The sequence below is a fragment of the Callospermophilus lateralis genome, chromosome 3 (assembly GCF_048772815.1).
Source record: "Callospermophilus lateralis isolate mCalLat2 chromosome 3, mCalLat2.hap1, whole genome shotgun sequence".
NCBI classification, from domain to species: domain Eukaryota; kingdom Metazoa; phylum Chordata; class Mammalia; order Rodentia; family Sciuridae; genus Callospermophilus; species Callospermophilus lateralis.
Genome location: NC_135307.1, coordinates 132012043 through 132024112, shown reverse-complemented (window position 1 = coordinate 132024112; position 12070 = coordinate 132012043). Strand labels below are relative to the sequence as shown.

At 42.9% G+C, this 12070-nt stretch overlaps 1 protein-coding gene across 4 annotated transcripts in view; it reads left to right on the top strand.

Annotated features, from left to right (window-relative positions):
- Positions 1 to 12070, top strand: part of Pde8a (phosphodiesterase 8A) — a 150943-nt gene that overhangs the window by 126873 nt on the left and 12000 nt on the right. For all 4 annotated transcript variants that reach the window (XR_013090785.1, XM_076851289.1, XM_076851291.1 and 1 more), the window contains 7 exons: positions 2657 to 2731; positions 5583 to 5653; positions 5908 to 6072; positions 7240 to 7288; positions 7505 to 7640; positions 8823 to 9021; positions 10868 to 11085. Coding sequence is in view for 3 of the 4 variants with exons in the window: in XM_076851289.1 (XP_076707404.1) it covers positions 2657 to 2731; positions 5583 to 5653; positions 5908 to 6072; positions 7240 to 7288; positions 7505 to 7640; positions 8823 to 9021; positions 10868 to 11085 (913 nt within the window). In the remaining variant the exon portion in view is untranslated. The remainder of the gene's footprint in view (positions 1 to 2656; positions 2732 to 5582; positions 5654 to 5907; positions 6073 to 7239; positions 7289 to 7504; positions 7641 to 8822; positions 9022 to 10867; positions 11086 to 12070) is intronic.

Genomic DNA, 12070 nt, shown 5'->3' with positions numbered 1-12070 from the left:
TCTGTTTCTTCCACTCTTGCCCACCTCTGATACACACACTGCTTGACTCCTCCTGCCTTCAGAATGGTTGCTTTAACTCTTGGTTTATCTGCCCTTGCTCTCCATTAGGCTACCCCTTTTGAGGACATGGACTACATCTTATTCATCTTCCATCCCTAGTGCTAGTTGTGTTAGCTTTCTCTCACTATAACAAAATATCTGAGGTAATTAACTTGTGACTGAAGCCCTCCCACTAGGCCCTAGTTCTTAAAGCTTCTACCACTTCCCAGTAGTGCCACTCTGGGAACCAAGGCTTTAAACCCATGGGCCCTTGGGGGACATTCAGAAACCAGATTATAATAACAGTCTTAGGGCCTGACACAGGATAGGTGCCCAGTGAATATTTGTTGAATGGATAAAAGGGAACAGAACAAGGAACAAACGATAAGCTCACAGCCCAGTGTTGGTAGACAGCAGTGTGGACATAAGTCATCACGAAGCTCAAGAGAAAGGAGATATGGCGCAGCATTGAGAGCACTGGTTGAGAGAAAGTGCCCTTTGAAGGAGTGAGCATCTAGGGAGGGTACATTTTTATCCCACAGGAGCAGCCGTTGTCAAGGCTGCTCCAGAGATGGGGCAAAGCAGTTGTGCTGATGCAACACATAGTTAAGGCCAGTGTGAGGGAGAGGCAGGTCTCTGCAGGCAGATTGTGCCTTGAAGCCATTCTTTAATCTCTGAGGTACTGGAGGATTCCATGTAGGGGAGTCACCGAATCAGAGTGGTTGTCTTTAACAGCACTTTCATTTGTGCACAGAATATGTAGGTGTTTGGCAAAGCAGGTGCATATTTATCGAGCATCTGTTAGTATGTGCTAGTGCAATGCTGGTCACCTAGGGAGGACTGTCCCTGCTCTCAGGTTGTTCACAGTTGGCAAGGAAGACAGTAAAGCCAGACATCTCCCTGCTCTATTGGGATGGTATGGGAAAATTTTCCACAGCTTCTGGTTCCTGAATTGCCTCTTCACAGAGGATCAGAGTTGGGAAGGAGGTATATTCCCAAGCAGCAGTTGGTACCAATGTTTGTGAGATGATGGCTTTAGAGAGGAGTTCCAAATCTTGTGGGACTCTGGGTGCCACACTGAAGAGTTTAAATCTTTTCCTAAATATTGGTGAGCCATTGAGCCCAGACTTGTTGTGCTCCCTGTAGAGAATGGGCAAGGTTGGGGCCTTGGAGGACACTTGTTATTACGATGAATGTCTGAACTAGGACAGGGACAGAGCATGGGTAGAGAAAGAGGTATTTAGGAGATAGAGTCCATGGATTTGGTTGACCATTTGAGGGAGAGAAGGGAAGAAGTCATGGGTGACTTGCCTCTACCTTAAAAGTTAGATGCAGTTCCGTGACCTGGAATAAAGAGCAGCTTCAGAAAATGGGTCAGTGAGTCCACTGCAGTACCTGAAGAGTGTTCAAATGGAAGTGACTGGCATCTGTAAGTCGTAAGTCTGGACCTCAGGAGAGAGGCCAGAGGCAGACAGATAATGCAGGAAGGAGTAACATCTTCCATGGAGGTTGTATTTCCTGAGAAGAGAAGAAAGGCTAAATCTAGAACCTTTGGAAAGTAACCAGAGGGCCAAGAAAAGGAGTAAAGGAAGAATCAGTTAAGAGGTAGAAGGAAAACTAGGAGAGTGTGGATTTCATAAAACAGGACAATCTTAAGGGGAGCAGTTGTGTCTGATGGGGTTAAGAACTGAATTGTGATCTTCAGAGTAACAAATAGGTCATTGGTGATCTTGACAAATCACTGTGTCCACAGAGAAGACAATCAGGCTTCTGCAAAGAGCAGGTGAGAAATTTCTTGATGGTGCAGAAGGAGGACTAAGGGCCTGCACTGGGGTCTCGTCTGTGAGTAGGGGATTGAAAGGGTCGAGATGAAGATGCCAAGTGAGACAGAGAAGCCCCTCCTTGAGCATGAGGAGAGCCCATCCAGAGTTCCTGCCCAGCCATATGGACATCTGCAGCTGGGCTCCATTTCCATATCTGTGAAATGGAGATAAGAGGGTAGGCAGGAAGGCTCCAGTACCACAGGAGGTACACAGCAAGTGCACAGAGGAGTGGCCGAAGGATGGAAAAGCTTGCCTTGTCGGGGACTAGCATGGAGTCAAAGACAATCTCATTTGGAGCCCAGGAGAGCACTAGTGCCTCTTATAAAAAAAAAAGGCGGGGGAGTCAGAGGAGAAAGGCCTTCAAAACACACCCCAAACAGCATTCTCCATGATGAGAAGAACATTCTCAGGGACATTTTACTTATGTTGTAGAGAAGATGTTTTTTTTCTCCTTTAGGGTAAGGGTGAATGGGGATCAAACTTTCGATCATTTTTTCCAAATATATGCAAATGTAATAGAAACACTCCTGAGACCATTTCTGCCAGTTGTTATTTTGTATCATGGGACTATTAAAGCTCTTATTTATGAATGCCCCCTCCAGGACATTTTGAGAATGTCCACTCCCTCAAGACTGGGTTCTTCGTTCTTCTCTATGCTGCACTGATTTGGGGGGCATCTTAAACGGTGTTCTAGTTCTTAAATTTGATGTTGTTAAAAATTCAGCTTGATTTCCTTTGCTAATATGTTGTTAACATCTCTGAAAAGATGATTTATAATCAAATTGTTTCCACAGATAATCAGACAGGCAAACATAAAGACAGGAGGAAAAGCTCACTCGACATTAAATCTGTTGCCTCTCGAAGTGAAGGTGAGTGACAAAGATGGGAGAAGAAAATAGGATAATGCCCAACCCACCCTCCCAGTCTTATGGCCTGGTCACCTTGCACTAGGTTTCCACAGAAGAGGTCCATCCCCTCCCACACCCTTGCCAGTTGGCTCCATTTCAAGCTTTTAATAGTCAGGGAATAAGGAAAAAGAAAAGAAACATTTACTACATATTCTATGTGGATTTTCTAAACTACAACAGCAGATGTCATTTGATCTCTTGTAGTTATATAATGACACCTGGTAACTCCAGGATTCCCTTACAACTTGCAGTTTGCTATGGAAGCTTACCTTTGGGGAAGGGGTGAACCGATTTGGAGATTGTGAGATTCTCATTAAGCAAATATTATTTAAGTTCTAAATGAATATAATATTTTTTAGTTGTTCATGTACTTTTATTTTTTATTTATTTATATATAGTACTAAGATTCAAACCTGGTGCCTCACACATGCTGGGCAAGTGTTCTGCCACTGAGCCACAACCCCAGCCCCATGAACTTTTTTTTAAGAAGGTCATGGAGATGCATAGCCTGAATGATGTGGCATTTTTAATGTACTAAAAATTGTTCATAGACTGAGGAGGCAAAAATGACTGCTAGTTAAGTACATTCTTTGGCCAAAAGATGAATAGGAAAGACATAAGGCTAGCTATTACTCATTCAAAAGATAAACAGAGTAAAGGAGATAGCTAGAATTTTATATCTGTCCTGGTGCCCTGCACAGGTTTGTAGTGTAGCTCAGATGACATGCTGTGGGTGCTTTCACTGGGAGGACTGTACAGATTACATCCCTGCTGCAAGGGCAGGGTTGGGGGCCAGCTGGGAAAGTGTGGTGCTATGGGAAGGAAAATGGGCTTTGGCATCAGAATGACCTTGGTTCAGTCCCAGGTTCATCTTGAGAGTGGACTTCTGTGCTTCCACTGCCATATCTGTATCCTAAGGATGATGGCACTGCCCAGGGACTGTCTGAGGTTTAGCTACCATCATCATCTTCAGTGTGGCCATCATCATGGCATTCCCATGATTCTCTATTACTTCTGTTGGGCCTTTGTACATGTCTGGGTTTTTTATATTTATTTTTTAGTTGTAGTTGGACTCAATATCTTTATTTATTTATATGTGGTGCTGAGGATTGAACCTAGGGTCTCATACGTGCTAGGCGAGCGCTCTACCACTGAGCCACAACCTCAGCCCCGTTTCTGTTTTTTTAATCATTTGCTTTTTGAAATCATTTTTAATCAGATATAAAATTTTAGTTCAGTGGATTTTGACAACCTGTTTCGCTCATGTAACCTTCACACAAAATAGATACAGGAAATCTATGTTTACACACACCCTTCACCACTGATCTCTAGCACCCTAAATCAGTTCGGTCTCTTCTTGTGCTTCATGGAAATGGAATCATATCATACTTATTCTCTTCAGTCAAACTTCTTTCACTCATTTTAATGTTTTTGAGGTTCACCTAGGTTTATACACTGGAGAATGACTAAATGGAGCTAATTAATACATATATTACTTCATCCTTATTTTTTTGTGTGTGATGAGAACAATTACAATCTACTCTTAGCAGTTTTAAATAATTAAGACATTGTTATTGCTTTAATAGTAACATACAATAGATCTCTATTGTTTTTTTAATAAACTTGTTGATTTTTTTATTTATTGTATTTGTTTATTTTGGTACTATGGGTTGAACCCAAGGGTGCTTTACCACTGAGCTACATCCACAACCATTTTTGAAGTTTTTTAAAATTTTGAGACAGGGTCTCACTAAGTTGCTAAGTCTGGCCTGGAACTTGTAATCCTCCTGCTTCAGCCTCCAAGTGACTGGGATTATAGGTGTTTGCCTTGCATCTGGCTTATTGTATTTTTAAATTAGAACAAGTCCCTTTTTGACAGTGATAAAATAGGAGTTGTTTTTTGGTTTAATGACTGATTGTATAAAATGGAAATTAGACAACTATATACTATAATTAGATTTAAGAAGTTTTGTTGGTCTCCAAAATTTAAAGCATTTGAGAACACTGGCCTGGTTAACTTTGAACAGCGTATCTCCTTGGGCCTCAGCTTCTCTATTGGTACAGTGAGACTGATGCATCAGCTGTGGAATAGGCCCTGACCTAGATGGCCTCTGGGAAAGCAGCAGCTGGCCTGACAGTGGGTGTTCAGAGGTACGGAGGACTCTAAATCAGTTTCTCCTTCTATCCATTGCCCAGGCCTCTCCTACCTCGAAGGAGCCATGTCTTGACAGGAGCAACACAAATTTACTTTGAGCCTAAGAGTTGCAACTTGCTTCATTTCAGTTATTTACTTAATCAGCCTAGATTAAGCCTAACAGTATAGAACATCAGAGAGACTTATAAAAATTTCCCCAGAAAGTGATTTATTTCAGTTAATGGTGAATTTAGTATTGTAACTGCCATATATAAAACAAAGAGCCTGTGTGGCATTGTCTTCCAGAACATTTTTACTCCTGGAGAGCACCAGTCAGAAAAATTATAAAGCCTATTGTTACAGATACAAAAAAGGGGCTATTTGGCCTTGACTTGGCAGATTGTTTTCTCTGTGGCTATGACATCAGTAGTTAATCCATGGGGACATGTGTGCATCCTAGTGCCTAGAACTGCAGGAAGCAGAGCGGGGTGTACCAGAATGCAAGGTTGTCAGGATAGGAAGGAAGCTCCGCAGCCCTGCAGCTCTAGTCGTGCCCCACCTCCACTCCCATAATGCAGTTGAGCACACTGAGGCCTGGAGAGGGAGGGAGGTCAGGGATCCCTGGGCTGTCAGGGAACAAGGCTGTGCAGACCCTGATTTCTGATCCTTCCTCCACAGTTAACAACCAGAGACGACACTCCTCCCTGGCCCGGATACATTCCATGACGATTGAGGCACCCATCACCAAGGTGAAGTGCGGTGATCAGTCTCCACTGAGCAGAGACCCTTGTACTCTCAGGGCATTGTTACCCTGACAAGACAGGGACCCACAACAATAAGATGGCTCTTAGAATTGTGTGATGCTGAAGAGGATGTTTCAAGAACATTTTACCTAGTCTTAAGTTAGTGTAGTGGCATAGTTAAGCACTGTCAAGTTTGACTCCCCATTGCTGTCCAATTGTTGTAAGGTTGGAAACTTTGGTCTTTTCTTTCCATAATGTAGGTAATCAATATCATCAATGCTGCCCAGGAAAATAGTCCCATGCCTGTGACAGAAGCCTTGGACCGTGTGTTAGAAATTTTGAGAACCACTGAGTTATATTCACCACAGTTCGGTGCTAAGGATGATGATCCTCATGCCAATGACCTCGTTGGGGGCTTAATGTCTGTAAGTTTATTTGACCAGGCTATTAGCTAAGAGCTTGTTTTCTCAGAGATTATTTGTTTAAACAATGAGGCAAACAGGGCATCATGTATGGGGCTCATCAAGGACTAAACTCCCCCATATCTGGGTTCATCTGTTCTCCTGCCCAGCTGTCACCCACCTGTTGCTCACCTCCTAGGGAACCTCAGTCTGGAGAAGAGAAGGATGGACAATATTCTAGACAGTTTACTGGTCCCAGTCTCCAGTGTTCCTGAGGTTTTAATGAGTAATTTATTTAAATAAAACTTTTTATTAAAGTCTTAGAAAACTGGGACAGAAAAACACATATTGAATGTTGCATATCAAATTGCAAAACAGGAAGACTGTCTTTTTCCTGGCAAATGTGTCTAAAATGGTGCCGGTGGGTGGGGCAGTTTCCCCTCTAAAGCATTCCAGTTTGGATAACTACAGAGGAAAAAAGGCCATAGGAAGAGAATGTCACTAGAAGAGGGTTTTGTGTGTAAATTCCTGGGGGACCCTGGACGCCTCCTCTAGCTTGTGTAGATGGAGCTCTCACAAGAACACAGCTCATCCATTCTTCTCTGCCAACTGTTTTCTTGGTTAGGAATGGAATTCACCATTTGATTTCATAAAAATAGGGTTTTAGGCAAATTATTGGAGGTAGAATGGCTCTCTAACTGTGGCCTTGTGACAAAGGCTTCTCCAGCCTGTAGGCCAGGAATGAGAATGATGGGGGCAGGGTGGGCAAGTCCCCTGGAAGTTAGATGAGAAGGACCATGGACTGAAGCAAATGGGTGCCTACAAACCAGGCCCCAAGCTCTGGGAGCAGTGGGGAGGATCCCAGGAAAGTCACCAGGGGAAACTGAAGTCACTTAGAAGGCAAGAAAAGATCCAGTGTTCCATAGAGATACAGTGTCCTTAGGGTGAAGAGAGTAGCAAGAAAATGGTGGGGAAAGACTGAGGGCAGAGGGGAGTTGTCTCTAAGATACCAGAGCAGCCCCAGAGTGAGGCAGGAATGCTGGGCTTCCAACGCCTGTCTAGAGCTAACCTCCCTGGTGTTCAGGAAGGGGAGGGCTGCCCTGAGCCATCCTCTGGGGCTGACCAGCTAGAATTTTCACAGAGGAAAGAACAGCCATGACTTCTTTTTCTTGTTTCCTTGTTTTTTATCAGGATGGTTTGCGAAGATTATCAGGGAATGAATATGTTCTTTCAACAAAAAGTAAGTTTTTTTGTTTTTAATTTTTGGATCACTTCCTATAATAAAAGTCACGGTTTAAGGGATGAAATAATTTTTCTCATCAGTAAGAGGTTTCTTGGTGTATCATAAAGCCTCAGAAACAAAGCAGCCATTCCTTGATGCAGTTCTGTCCTCCCTAAGAAATAGAAAATGCTATTAACCTACTAATTTTGGTCTCTACATTACATCACTTTGCAGACCTTCAACAGGTTTCACATAGTATAATCACTCCCATTTCCCTTCACGATGTCCCATCGCGGATAGCTCGAGGCCTGGAAAATGTGGAATACTGGGACTTTGATATTTTTGAACTGGAGGCTGCCACCCATAATAGGTGAGTGTGGGGAACTCTACAGATGGAGAGCTGCGCTCCAGGGGCCTGCATGAAGGAGGCCTGCCAAGGAGCATGGGTTGCATGAAGAACGAGGCCCTGGTCTAGGGAGAAAAGCTGAGGAAGGAGTTTTCTGGAGGGAGCCCTTGCCTGGATACCACAGAGATGGCAGGTTAGTGGAAAGCACAAAACTGAACAAGTGACTTCATGCCTCCAAATAGTGGAGGGTTTTTTCCATGAAATAGGATACTGATTTCTTTTGTAGTGTAATTATTGACAATAGCAGCAACACCCCACTACCATCACCCAGAGTCTTGAACCAACATTGATTAGGAACACACACACACATTTTTAAGAGCTGTCCATGTTGGTGACAGGCATGGGGACATTCAAAACCCTAGTTGTCCTCATCTGGGTTCGATTGCAGAGCAGGGGCAGGAATGGGATCTTGCTTCATTTTGTACCTTGCTGGTTGAGAGGTGTTAACCAAAGGGGTGAGCTTGGCATGCAGAAAGGGGGCATTCACACAGTTGATGCCACCAGGGCTGCTGGCAGGGATTTCAGGAGAGGTGTGCTCTGGTGGGCTGTGGATGATTTATCAGGATTCATCCCAGTCTGGATAAACTGTCCCCAGGAGGCCTCCACTTTGCTTATGCAAAATCAGTTCACCTTCTGATATTTTCTACTTCCCTGGGCCCTAACACAGACAAGTGGAGTAGAGAAGACCATTCAGATGTAATTCTCAGGAAATTTTCTTCTAGGCAGGACATCTGACATAGGTCCAGCAAGTCCAATGAGAGGATAGGGTTCAAAGTGGCATAAAAGTAGCCTAGACAAAGGATTATTTTGAGGAACCCAGTAGTGCAAGTAGAAATCTGAATAAGGAAGGGCAGGTAGCAAACCTCCCCCGAGTAGATGGGGAGCCTCCAAAGGAGGCTGGGCCAGAAGTTGGCTATTGTGAGCAGCCAGCTCTCACCCATCTTGGCCCTCTGAAGCTAGAAGCTGCACAGGGTTGTCAACTGCTGCAGAGAGAGGACAGCACATCCGAGGCAACTCCAGTTGGCTGCCCTGCACACTCTGCAGTCTGGTTTGGATTTGCTTATTACATCTGAATCTATTTGGGGCTCAGAACACTTAGCCTGTTTCTTTGCTTTGTTTATATTTGGTATATGTTTTTATCTGTAGACCTTTGATTTATCTTGGTCTCAAAATATTTGCTCACTTTGGAATCTGTGAATTCTTAAACTGCTCGGAGTCAACACTGAAATCGTGGTTACAAATTATTGAAGCAAACTATCATTCTTCTAACCCCTACCACAATTCTACACATGCTGCTGATGTTCTTCACGCCACTGCCTATTTTCTGTACAAACAGAGGATAAAGGTGAGCCCATGCTTGTACTCCATTTTTAATAGCAGGAGCAGTGGGGGAAGAGTCTAGTGTTTCTGCCTCCACCAAGTGATAGGCAGAGTGACCACTCAGGTGCAGCCTGGCATACACATGGAGAGCTCACTTGAGAATTCAGACAGGAAGCAACATTTGTATTTCTGAGGAATTACTATGTGAATTCATAACCTACTTCCAGCCATTCTGTGGGAGTACAAGAAACAGGATTTGGTCCATGGAGAGAGAGCCAGGAAGGACAGGTTCTTGTGGGGATCTCATCCTGAGTCTGTAGGCAGATGCAGCCAAATAGCTGTTGCATAGCACCTCTTAGTCAGTGAGGGTCAGAGCCCAATTCTGCCATCTTTGCTGCAGCACTACTCCCACCCCAGATTATCTGCCTGGTCTAGGGTCCATCATTCATCCAGATAACCCAAGTCAGAAGTCTAGAATCATCCTTCGTTCTTCTGCTCCTCAAGCCCTCTCCCCCTCGACATCTGATCCTGCATCTAAATGGTATCAGATTCATCTCTCCCTCCTCCTGTCCCCATCATTTCTCATCTAGACAGTTATTCCTGACTGTCCTTCTCAAGAACTTGCTTGCATTGCTACCAGATATTCTGTCTGAAGCAGCAGCTTCCTATCTCCTGCAGGGATTTAAAGCTTAAAACTCCACCAAATGGGTGGAGTGATGATTCCTTTCAGACACACAGGCCACATTTGGGCCTTGCCAAAGCACTTTAGTGTCTGAAGCTTCTGCCTAAGACCAAGCATGGCCACAGTCCCACAGGATTTGTTGCCTTCTGGTCACATTTTGTCCTGCATAACACGAGACTAGTATGTGAAATTGAATAAGGTGAAGGATGCCAGAACAACATCCTTGGCTTGAGCAAAAGGTAATTCCTCTCTGAAAGGCAGACCTCAGAGCAGGATCTTTCAGTTGCCCTTACCCTTCATTCTTCTGTTATTTTAAAAATCAAGACCACAGGTAGAATAAAAGTCCAGAGAGAACTATTTTACAAATTATGAAAACAAGTGTCAAGGGACGTCTGCGTCAGTATGACTGAGCATATAAAGACCACCCATTTTTACTATACTTATTGCTTTTGAACTACTCTATAAATATATATTCAGAGCTAATTTAAATTTACAAAAGTAGTTAAAAACATTTATTGAAGTATAATTCATACACCATATAATTCACCCATTTAAAGCTAAGACTATTAAATTTTAATTTAAGTCAAATTAACTGACAAGGCTGATTTACTAGATGCACACCTTCTTTTCAAGTATCTGTAGAATATTTTCAAATGTGATCACGTAGTAGAACATATGTCTCAATAAACTTCTAAATTTCCTAGGTCAGTATCACAGAAATAAATGTTAAATTATCAATTTCTTCAAAACCTGCCTTTCTCCTGACTCACTTAACATAATGTCTTCATTATGTTAAGTTCTTTGGCCCTTTGAAGAATTTTTCCATGTTTAAGTAATATATATTTTGAAATTATTTTTCTCTTATAATATTGGCATATGTTAGTTTAAGTAAATATCTATCTCTAAATATCTTTTTTGTGAGGTTTGGAGAAAGACTGGCTGAGGAGGTGACTTGTGTCTGTTGAGGACACCTTCCATTTGATTAAGTCCTTAACTTGTTCATCCTGAGAATCAGAATGTTCTCTAATAAACACATATGTGGAGAGATTGCTGTTTCAGAGTGGAGAGAGGAAAATGTATGTGCTTTTCTCAGAAATCTGAGGTATTCTTACCTTCAAGTAACAGGGCAGAGGAAGCTATATATGTCTACAGTGCCATACCCCAGTTTTAAAAAGATCTCTGTTTTCAGGAAAGTTTAGATCCAGTTGATGAGGTCGCTGCTCTCATCGCAGCCACCATTCACGATGTGGATCACCCTGGGAGGACCAACTCCTTCTTGTGCAATGCAGGGAGCGAGCTGGCCATTTTGTACAATGACACTGCTGTGCTGGAGAGCCATCATGCAGCCTTGGCCTTCCAGCTTACTGTTAGAGATGACAAATGCAATATCTTCAAAAATGTGGAGAGGTAAGAACAATGACATGTTGGTTGGGTTTTTTTTTTTTTTTTTTGGTACTTGGGCAAAGAATGCAAGGTCTGCATGTTAGGTAAGTGCTCTATACTGAGATACATCCCAGTCCCTGTCTTTTTTTTTTTTTTTTTTTAGAGAGAATTTTTTAATATTTATTTTTTTTAGTTTTCGGCGGACACAACATCTTTGTTTGTATGTGGTGCTGAGGATCGAACCCAGGCCGCACACATGCCAGGCGAGCGTGCTACTGCTTGAGCCACATCCCCAGCCCAAGTCCCTGTCTTTTTATAAAAATAGTGTTATTAAGAAAGTCCACCCATCTGGAGTGTACAGTAGGCTTTAGTGTAGTCACAGAGCTGTAAAACCATCACCCCAGTCACTTGAAAGCATTTTTCATATCCCTTACAAAACTCTCAAACCCACAGCAATCCCTTGACATCCAGTTCCCCACCCAGCCTCCTAACCCTGGACATCCACATCGATTTCCCAGTTCAGGACACTTTTTATAAATGGAATCATATGTAGTAAGTGGTCTTTCGTGACTGTCTTCTCTCACTTAACGTAGTGTCTTCAAGGTTTGGTCCCTTTGTATTCTGACATTTCAAGAAAACAATATAACGCTGATGTCTTGAGCTCTTGGAAGTTCAGAAAGTGGCCTCTTACACATTCGCCTGAAGCCACTCCTGTGCCCACTGTGCCCGGTGGTTCTCCTCACCATTGTCTATTTATGTGTCATTTCCTTGGAGAGGTGATCTTCCTTCCCTGGTCCTTCACACTCAGTTAAGCCTTCTAATTATGCAATCCCAATTTCATTCATAGCATGTATCACATTTTTATTAAATAATTTTTAAGTTTATTTGTATAATATCTGATCAGATTTTCAAGCTCTGTAAGGTCTTGGGTGTCATGTCACTGTATCTTCCCTATCTAGTCCAGTTAGCACCTGGTACATAGTAGGGACATAGTACATATCAGCTGAAG